This window comes from Physella acuta, unplaced genomic scaffold (genome assembly GCF_028476545.2).
Source record: "Physella acuta isolate Inbredline_101_S28 unplaced genomic scaffold, ASM2847654v3 ptg000324l, whole genome shotgun sequence".
Taxonomy (NCBI): Eukaryota; Metazoa; Mollusca; class Gastropoda; family Physidae; genus Physella; species Physella acuta.
The window spans coordinates 482,696-493,632 of NW_026731843.1; the positions used below are offsets into that span (position 1 = coordinate 482,696).

The 10,937-nt window shown below is 40.6% G+C and overlaps 1 protein-coding gene across 1 annotated transcript in view; it reads right to left on the reverse strand.

Annotated features, from left to right (window-relative positions):
• Positions 1 to 10,937, reverse strand: part of LOC131940626 (angiotensin-converting enzyme) — a 42,814-nt gene that overhangs the window by 21,206 nt on the left and 10,671 nt on the right. Inside the window, exons 9-16 of the mRNA XM_059299334.1 lie at positions 10,569 to 10,693; positions 7,516 to 7,614; positions 5,992 to 6,136; positions 5,620 to 5,718; positions 5,134 to 5,256; positions 3,535 to 3,874; positions 3,075 to 3,233; positions 285 to 372 (exon numbers count right to left, since the gene is read on the reverse strand). Coding sequence (XP_059155317.1) covers positions 285 to 372; positions 3,075 to 3,233; positions 3,535 to 3,874; positions 5,134 to 5,256; positions 5,620 to 5,718; positions 5,992 to 6,136; positions 7,516 to 7,614; positions 10,569 to 10,693 — 1,178 coding nt within the window. The remainder of the gene's footprint in view (positions 1 to 284; positions 373 to 3,074; positions 3,234 to 3,534; positions 3,875 to 5,133; positions 5,257 to 5,619; positions 5,719 to 5,991; positions 6,137 to 7,515; positions 7,615 to 10,568; positions 10,694 to 10,937) is intronic.

Below are 10,937 nucleotides of genomic sequence, written 5' to 3' on the forward strand. Positions count from 1 at the left end.
ATCGTATTCATGTGAGACATTTTTTTACGTGGAGCAACTAATACGATCACCATACACTGGTCAAAAGTTTCCATTGTCTTTTATAAATCTCTAGACTTGTTCGAGAAAAAAAAAACTTTTTTTTAAAATTTCTATCCAGATGTGAGATTAAAAGAGGAATAGGGTGTAGAGAGGACCTTTGTTGCCTTAACTCGACTTTCATCAGAGAAACTTAAATTAAACAAGTGCCACTAATCCCTTTGGTTTAATCTCCTTTAATCTTAACCAAACAGTGGCTTAAGTACCTGATCCTAATCCCCAGCATTGGCTGTCAGCCAGACAGACCTTGGCATTGAGGTACGTGTACAACAGGTTGGCCTTGACCTCCTGCAGCTGAAGTTGACAAGAAATTATTGAGATAAGCTCTTAATTCATAATGTGTAAACAGATGAGTACTTAAGTCATAACTTGTAACAAGATGAGCACTTAAGTCATGTTGTAACAAGATGAGCACTGAAGTCATAACTTGTAAAAAGATTAGCACTGAAGTCATAACTTCTAAAAAGATTAGCACTGAAGTCATAACTTGTAAAAAAGATGAGCACTTAAGTCATAACTTGTAAAAAGATGAGCACTGAAGTCATAACTTGTAAAAAGATGAGCACTGAAGTCATAACTTGTAAAAAGATGAGCACTTAAGTCATAACTTGTAAAAAAGATGAGCACTTAAGTCATAACTTCTAAAAAGATGAGCACTTAAGTCATAACTTCTAAAAAGATGAGCACTGAAGTCATAACTTGTAAAAAGATGAGCACTTAAGTCATAACTTGTAAAAAAGATGAGCACTTAAGTCATAACTTGTAAAAAGATGAGCACTGAAGTCATAACTTGTAAAAAGATGAGCACTGAAGTCATAACTTGTAAAAAGATGAGCACTTAAGTCATAACTTCTAAAAAGATGAGCACTGAAGTCATAACTTGTAAAAAGATGAGCACTGAAGTCATAACTTGTAAGAACATGAGCACTGAAGTCATAACTTCTAAAAAGATGAGCACTGAAGTCATAACTTGCAAAAAGATGAGCACTGAAGTCATAACTTGTAAAAAGATGAGCACTGAAGTCATAACTTGTAAAAAGATGAGCACTTAAGTCATAACTTCTAAAAAGATGAGCACTGAAGTCATAACTTGTAAAAAGATGAGCACTGAAGTCATAACTTGTAAGAACATGAGCACTGAAGTCATAACTTCTAAAAAGATGAGCACTGAAGTCATAACTTGCAAAAAGATGAGCACTGAAGTCATAACTTGTAACAAGATGAGCACTTAAGTCATGTTGCAACAAGATGAGCACTTAAATCATGTTGCAACAAGATGAGCACTTAAGTCATGTTGCAACAAGATGAGCACTTAAGTCATGTTGCAACAAGATGAGCACTTAAATCATGTTGCAACAAGATGAGCACTTAAGTCATGTTGCAACAAGATGAGCACTTAAGTAATGTTGTAACAAGATGAGCACTTAAGTCATAACTTGTAACAAGATGAGCACTGAAGTCATGTTGCAACAAGATGAGCACTGAAGTCATGTTGCAACAAGATGAGCACTTAAGTCATGTTGTAACAAGATGAGCACTGAAGTCATGTTGCAACAAGATGAGCACTTAAGTCATGTTGTAACAAGATGAGCACTTAAGTCATGTTGTAACACGATGAGCACTTAAGTCATGTTGTAACAAGATGAGCACTTAAGTCATGCTGCAACAAGATGAGCACTGAAGTCATGTTGTAACAAGATGAGCACTGAAGTCATGTTGTAAAGAGATGAGCACTGAAGTCATGTTGTAACAAGATGTGCACTGAAGTCATGTTATAACAAGATGAGCACTTAAGTCATGTTGTAACAAGATGTGCACTGAAGTCATGTTGTAACAAGATGAGCACTTAAGTCATGTTGTAACAAGATGAGCACTGAAGTCATGTTGTAACAAGATGTGCACTGAAGTCATGTTATAACAAGATGAGCACTTAAGTCATGTTGTAACAAGATGAGCACTTAAGTCATGTTGTAACAAGATGAGCACTTAGGTCATGTTGTAAAGAGATGAGCACTTAAGTCATGTTGTAACAAGATGAGCACTTAGGTCATGTTGTAAAGAGATGAGCACTTAAGTCATGTTGTAACAAGATGAGCACTTAAGTCATAACGAGTAAAAAGATGAGCACTTAAGTCAAGTTGCAACAAGATGAGCACTTAAGTCATGTTGCAACAAGATGAGCACTTAAGTCATGTTGTAACAAGATGAGCACTTAAGTCATAACGAGTAAAAAGATGAGCACTTAAGTCAAGTTGCAACAAGATGAGCACTTAAGTCATGTTGCAACAAGATGAGCACTTAAGTCATAACTTGTAACAAGATGAGCACATAAGTCATGTTGCAACAAGATGAGCACTTAAGTCATGTTGCAACAAGATGAGCACTTAAGTCATAACTTGTAACAAGATGAGCACTTAAGTCATGTTGCAACAAGATGAGCACTTAAGTCATGTTGCAACAAGATGAGCACTTAAGTCATAACTTGTAACAAGATGAGCACTGAAGTCAAGTTGCAACAAGATGAGCACTTAAGTCATGTTGCAACAAGATGAGCACTTAAGTCATGTTGCAACAAGATGAGCACTTAAGTCATAACTTGTAACAAGATGAGCACTTAAGTCATGTTGTAACAAGATGAGCACTTAAGTCATGTTGTAACAAGATGAGCACTGAAGTCATGTTGTAACAAGATGAGCACTGAAGTCATGTTGCAACAAGATGAGCACTTAAGTCATGTTGTAACAAGAAAAGCACTTAAGTCATGTTTTAACAAGATGAGCACTTAAGTCATAACTTGTAAAAAGATGAGCACTTAAGTCATGTTGTAACAAGAAAAGCACTTAAGTCATGATACAACAACATGAGCACTTAAGTCATGTTGCAACAAGATGAGCACTGAAGTCATAACTTTCAACAGCACTAAAGTTATACCAACAAGATGAGCACTTTTGTAAAAAGTTGCACTGAAAGTCTAAACAAAAATCTTGGCGACTTACCTGAGTGTAGGTGATGTTGTTGAGATCTCGCTGTGTGTCGCGAGAAACGACGAGATGAAGTTGCCTGGTGATGTCATGGGGCATTACTGACGTGTTGAATTGTTTGGCTTGTTCGGCTTGCTGTCTGTAAAACTGTCCTAGTTTGATCTCTGATGATACCTTCAGTAAACAGTGTCAAAGTTGTTCAAGTAATAGGTAACTTATGGGTTACTGAAAGTTCTTTAAGTAATAGGTAACTGACTTACTTATGGACTGCTAATTCATAAGTGACTAACTCATGGGCCACTGGCCAACTTTGGCCCTCTGTGTTTCTCTTAAACCATTGGCTAACTCATTAACCATTAACTCATAGATCAATGAACATCTCATTGTTCAGTGACCCACTCATATATCACACCTAGAACTTTTGATATATCACTTTCAGTAAATCTATCACTAATTTAAAAAACAAAAACTCTACCCAAATATTTTTGTTGTCATCCGTCATATCGTCACGGAAAGCCCCAAACGCCCCATCTCTGTCACAGTTTGAGACCCGCGCCTGTGTGGTGTGTGCCTCTATAAACGACAGAACCGCTGTAATCTCTGCGTCATTGAACGTGACGTTGGTGTTGAGGTACTTGGGCAGAGGCGTGGGACAATGGGGGTCCCAGCCGTAGTCGTCTCCGTTTTGTTTCTCCAGGAATTCCAGGAGGGGTTGGAAATATTCCATCAGCGCTGAGGCGTCCATCTTGTCTTGGCCAGTAATCGCTCGCATAGCCTCTGGCCATTTCTTAGAACTCCCCATCTCTAGCATGGCCCTGTTGTTTTAAAATTCTTAATTCAGACAGGATATTGGATGATGTTGAAACGTTTTTAGTTGTTTATTTTTTAATCGGCTGTTAAAAAATGCAAATATTATTTCTTTTCAGTTTATCATTTTTAGAGCAACTTGTTCTGTCTTTGATAGGCATGCACCTGGATAAGTTACCTGCAAGTGGTACCAAGACCCACCTTGTGCTGTTATGTTACCTGACTATGTCACTTGGTTGGGTACCTAGTCGGGTCACCTATATAGTCACCCGGCTGTGCAATCTCTCATTGTCATGTTAACTGGTTGCGTCACCTGGTTGAGTCACCTGGTTGGGTCACGTAGTTGGGTCGCCTGGTTATGCCACCTACTCTAGCACCAAGACTCGCCTGATCAAGTCCCCCCCCCCTCCCCAACCTTGCTCCCATAGATGTTACACCTGTGTAGTGGCCCCGTGTGGCACCAAGACTCACCTGATCCTGGCCCCAGCAGCCTTGCTCCCATAGATGTTACACCTGTGGCCCCGTGTGGCACCAAGACTCACCTGATCCTGTCCCCAGCAGCCTTACTCCCATAGATGTTACACCTGTGTAGTGGCACCAAGACTCACCTGATCCTGTCCCCAGCAGCCTTACTCCCATAGATGTTACACCAGTGTAGTGGCCCCGTGTGGCACCAAGACTCACCTGATCCTGTCCCCAGCAGCCTTGCTCCCATAGATGTTACACCTGTGTAGTGGCCCCGTGTGGCACCAAGACTCACCTGATCCTGTCCCCAGCAGCCTTACTCCCATAGATGTTACACCAGTGTAGTGGCCCCGTGTGGCACCAAGACTCACCTGATCCTGTCCCCAGCAGCCTTACTCCCATAGATGTTACACCTGTGTAGTGGCCCCGTGTGGCACCAAGACTCACCTGATCCTGTCCCCAGCAGCCTTGCTTCCATAGATGTTACACCTGTGTAGTGGCACCAAGACTCACCTGATCCTGTCCCCAGCGGCCTTGCTCCCATAGATGTTACACCTGTGGCCCCGTGTGGCACCAAGACTCACCTGATCCTGGCCCCAGCATCCTTGCTCCCATAGATGTTACACCTGTGTAGTGGCACCAAGACTCACCTGATCCTGTCCCCAGCGGCCTTGCTCCCATAGATGTTACACCTGTGTAGTGGCCCCGTGTGGCACCAAGACTCACCTGATCCTGTCCCCAGCATCCTTGCTCCCATAGATGTTACACCTGTGTAGTGGCCCCGTGTGGCACCAAGACTCACCTGATCCTGTCCCCAGCGGCCTTGCTCCCATAGATGTTACACCTGTGTAGTGGCCCCGTGTGGCCAGCAGCCTGACATGCAGCCTTGTGGAACTGGAACTGGATGACGACACTGACAAAGTACCTGGGGACGGGGAGAGTAAAATGTGTTTACACCTACGTCCGCACGCACTATGCCACTAGTTATGTTCGTACCCGTCGTAACCCCGACCCACTAGTTAGGTCCTTACACCCATGTATCAACCCTTGTAGCCCCACTATAAGAATGGGCTACAGGGGGCCTCGCCTCTCTTATATCCTAATAATAATTATTATTTCGCAACAAATTTTATATAGAATCACACATAGTCTACGATAAAATAAATGTTTAAAAAAATAGTTCTTAGAATAATATATAAAATCTAAACGTGTTTCTTCCAGGAAATATTTTAATGGTCTTGAGTCTATATATTTATCTGGCATGTTTGTCTATTTATAGGCTACTAACCGGATGTAAGCGGTGTTAGCTGCGACGTGGTACTTGGCCCCTGGGTCAAAGTCTGCTTCAGATCGTGGGACGGGGGGTGACAGGCCCTGGTAGCGACACCTGGAGACAGTATGAGGCGATGAGGTTAAACCACTCAGAAAAAAAAAATAGTCCTGGAATTTATCTCTGGTTCATTATCTTAGAATTAGTTCACCACTTTTCATTGCTTGAATTTTGTGAACATATCGGTACACGATTTAGTTTATACGCAACTTTTAATAGTAAATGCAGATGGCCAAGTCTAATTTCTCTGATCCTCTCCATGCTTATATTCACCGTATTGACTATCTCCTATCTCCCCCCCCCCCCCCCCGCCCACATATAAAAACTTACTTCAGGTTCCACCAATCACGGTTGTAGTTTTCTGGACTCGTGTCATTTCTAAAAATAGACCATCGCCAGAGGTCAATGATGTAACCAAAGGGAAGGAAGGCGACCTTCTGGAGCGCCATCTCCAACAGGAAGTTAATGTCCGCCTCTGGAAATCAAAGTACTGCTCTAATACAGACTTAATACAGACTTATTACAGTCTTAAAACAGACTTATTACAGGCTTATTACAGACTTAATACAGACGTAATACAGTCTTAATACAGACTTAATACAGACTTATTACAGACTTAAAACAGACAATACAGACTTAATACAGACTTAATACAGACTTAATACAGACTTCATACAGACTTAATACAGACTTATTACAGACTTAATACAGACTTAATACAGACTTATTACAGACTTAATACAGACTTAACACAGACTTATTACAGACTTAATACAGAATTAATACAGACTTAATACAGACTTATTACAGACTTATTACAGACTTATTACAGACTTATTACAGGCTTATTACAGACTTATTACAGGCTTATTACAGACTTAATACAGACTTAATACAGACTTATTACAGACTTATTACAGGCTTATTACAGACTTAATACAGACTTAATACAGACTTAATACAGACTTAATACAGACTTATTACAGACTTATTACAGGCTTATTACAGGCTTATTACAGACTTAATACAGACTTAATACAGACTTATTACAGACTTATTACAGGCTTATTACAGACTTAAGACAGACTTAATACAGACTGAATACAGACTTACTACAGATATAATACAGACTTAATACAGACACCCTTACCTGTGCTGGTGACGTCATGTGGCAGAAGACCGATCTGATGGAGATAGCTGGGGGGGGGGGGGCTAGACAACCTTACCTGTGCTGGTGACGTCATGTGGCAGAAGACCGATCTGATGGAGATAGCTGGGGGGGGGGGGCTAGACACCCTTACCTGTGCTGGTGACGTCATGTAGCAGTAGACCGATCTGATGGAGATAGCTGGGTGGGGGGGGGGGGGGAAGGGGCTAGACAACCTTACCTGTGCTTGTGACGTCATGTTGCAGAAGACCGATCTGATGGAGATAGCTGGGGGGGGGGGGGGCTAGACAACCTTACCTGTGCTTGTGACGTCATGTGGCAGAAGACCGATCTGATGGAGATAGCTGGGGGGGGGGGCTAGACACCCTTACCTGTGCTGGTGACGTCATGTGGCAGATGACCGATATGATGGAGATAGCTGGGGGGGGGGGGGAAGGGGCTAGACACCCTTACCTGTGCTGGTGACGTCATGTAGCAGTAGACCGATCTGATGGAGATAGCTGGGGGGGGGGGGGGCTAGACAACCTTACCTGTGCTGGTGACGTCATGTGGCAGAAGACCGATCTGATGGAGATAGCTGGGGGGGGGGGGGGGGGGCTAGACACCCTTACCTGTGCTGGTGACGTCATGTTGCAGAAGACCGATCTGATGGAGATAGCTGGGGGGGGGGGGCTAGACAACCTTACCTGTGCTGGTGACGTCATGTGGCAGAAGACCGATCTGATGGAGATAGCTGGGAGTCTGGACGGACAAGGAAATGAGGTCACCCACGGCCTCATGGAACCCTAAGATAGAAATGTCTGGAGGTTAAAGTGACCTTTGGGTGACCTGGAAATGGGCAACGTTCTGGTCTAGCGTTAAAGTGTCAAGGCTAGTTGTTGTTTTTTTTTTTTTTTTTTTTTTTTTTTTTTTTTTTTTTTTTTAAACAAAGGCTTAGATTCAGGACCGGCGCTACCTTTAAGGCGAACTAGGCGGTCCCCTATGGCCAGATCACTAGAGGGGCGCAAAAGGTGTAATCGCCATTATCAAAAAGTACCTAATGATAAATAACTTTGATTATCTTTTATTAACTATAAATTGTGATATAAAAATGCGTAGCAATCTATTTCAGCGCCTAGGACGAACTATCAATTTTGCGCCCCCACCCCCAAATTAGGTCTATATAGGCTTGCATTTATTCGCGATGGTGAAAATGCAACTCCACCTCCCTAATTTGGAAAGGGAGGTGCGCTTTTTAATTTGGTATCACATAATTGATGTAGGAAGTCCGTAATTTAAATTTCGAACATTTCAAACCGTTATCTTCTTTCTTCTTTTTCGTTCTTAACTTTTAGTGTTGGAAGGGGTCGAGCCTTATCTTCTAGAGGGTTTTAACTCGAAACTTTCTTTTTCGAATTTTATCAACCATGAGCTTTGCTGACTCGACCACGCCTCCATCACAATTAAGCGTTACGTGACAACTGGTTATGCAGTTGCTGCAGTTATGCTAAAGAGTGGCTGTCCCCAGCTAACGAGCCTCATCTGCCCGAGGGTTCGAACTCGAGACTTTTCGCTCTAGCAACCATGAGCTTTACCGACTCGACCACGCCGACCCCTAACCGTTATCTAATTTTAATGTTGATTTGGTGATCGCTCCAGCGCATGACGGGGCGTTCCAAAATACGTGCAATTTTGGTTTTTAATAGGGCTTGTAAGTCTCGTTTTCTCTGACTTTGAATTAGAAATCTGTTCTGGTGTAGGCCTATAGATTTATGTAATGACGAGGTGTTCAAAGTATGTTATTTGTTAATTGGCTGTTATCGTGTAGTTGTAGGTCTAGTCTATTCTGATTGCTAGTAGAGAAATAAGAATGTAGGTGATGAAGTATCGTTGTTCTGAAGTCCGGGAGTATCGAACATTGCGATATTAAGGTATCGAAGTGTGTTGAACATTATCGTCCAATTAAATCGTTGTTGATTGGGAGTATCGTTTGTAGAGCATGGTGAACTTAAGCGAGGTGGTATCGTAGTTCTGGAGCATCGAGTCTAGTTATGTTTAAGTTTAAGTATCGAAGTTTGATATGCGTTGTTAGAGTAGTCGAGCTTATCATACGTTGGACGGAACACACTACAAAGAAAGGTAGGCGTCCTTTAGCTAAAAAATCTTGAGTTGTATGGGGTTTTTTTTTATATCTATAATACCACTCTTAAAATATTGATATAAAAATATTATACAGGCTGGACATTTTAACAAGCCATTAACTTTTTTTTTTAAATTATTATTTTTTAATATTTAAACAATATTTATTGCAATTTGTTAAACAGTAACTCGTATTTGAAATGTTTTTAAGGCGTCCCATAATTTATAGAGATCCAAAATAAAATTTGCAATTTCCGTTAACGCAAAGTCAAGTAATGGCATGTCATCGCAATTGACTAGAAGTGTGTTATTATAAAGCTACTGTTTATACTTTCTAACAACCTACAGTTAAGTAGTCAATTGGTAAAATATATTGTTTTGACAATGTTTTATAATTAAAACAAACAAAAAATTAGGTATAATGATTATGTAATGAAATTTAAAAGAGTTTTATTGTGTTTTTCAAGCATTTTCTTAATTTAGCTATTCTTGTCAAAGTTATTTCCCTTGAATAAAATTTTGGTATTTGGATTTACACATGACAGATAATTCGTTGCTTAACTCTACATTCGTTTCAAATTCCTCACCTTTAGGTTGACCGCCTTCTTATTAATACAACTTCAAGTCATTATTTGCTTTTGTAATAATTATATAGAGCTTAAATTCTAAACAAAATAGTTTGAAAGGTTTTTTTAGCATTATCAAGTTGAAAAAAAAATGCATCAGTAGCCGTTGTAGACTAATATTTCATGTTAGTAGACACACAGCAGGAGATGGGGGGGGGGGGGGGTATGTCGTAAAGTACACGCTTGGACTTGGCAACAATTTTAATAGAATGTAATTACGCTTTCACACTGGAATTGAAGGAATTAGTACAAACTTTTGCGACGAAGGAGGCAAGTAAAATTTGATTTTGGTGTCTACATATACCGTTTATACAATTTATAATAAATTAATATTGATTAATTTGTTGTGAAAGGGGGCGCTTTAATAAGTTTTGCCTAGGGCGCTAAATAACCTGGCGCCGGCACTGCTTTGATTGAAATTTAATTGTCAGGTGATCGGGTTCGGGTAAATGTTAAAATTTAATTAAACTAAAATATTCTTGTCAGGCCTTCTATTTATAGAACAAATAAAGTAAAATTTATCTATTTCTTTGACCTCAGTTTATACAAGTTACATAGTCAACACTTTGTCCAGCTGCCTTTACTATATATGACTTGGGTCAGGTACTCATTTGAGCTGGGTGAACACGTCCGAGATTTACAGACTCGAGTACGGGATTCAAACTCGCGACTTTTGATTTAGCGACATTGTGCTCTATCTCTTAACCACATGGTCGAAAGGCATTCATCGTGAATCATCGTGAATCATCGTGAATCATCGTGAATCATCGTGCATCATCGTGAATCATCGTAAATCATCGTGAATCATCGTGAATCATCGTGAATCATCGTAAATCACCGTGAATCATCGTGAATCATCGTGAATCATCGTAAATCATCGCGAATCATCATGAATCATCGTGAATCATCGCGATCAAATTGTAAAATATACATATCCTCACGTTAGCCTCAACCAAAAAAAAAAACGTAACCCTAATCCCCGATGTTAATCCGACCTGGATTAGCGCCGTGCCTGAATGTGGAGGGCTGGTTGCTGTAGTGCATGTAGTACTCGATGTGTCCCATCTCGTGGTGAGCCGTCACCAGGTCCGCCTTGTTGATGTCTGTGCACATCTTTATCCTGGTCAGCACATCACACATCAGAAAAAAAAACATCAACAAAAAAAACTTAATCAACCACAAAAATAAACAATTTGGCTTTAAACTCTTTCAGTCAGTTTGTCATGATTCGCGATTTCTTCTTATTGGTATAAATTTTTTAAATCTCTTGGCCAACAAATTTAAATACCCAGTTAAGCGTTAAGCTGGAGTATCAAATCTCTCCGCATATTTCTCTGTTGCCCACCATGATTAAATAAACCGGG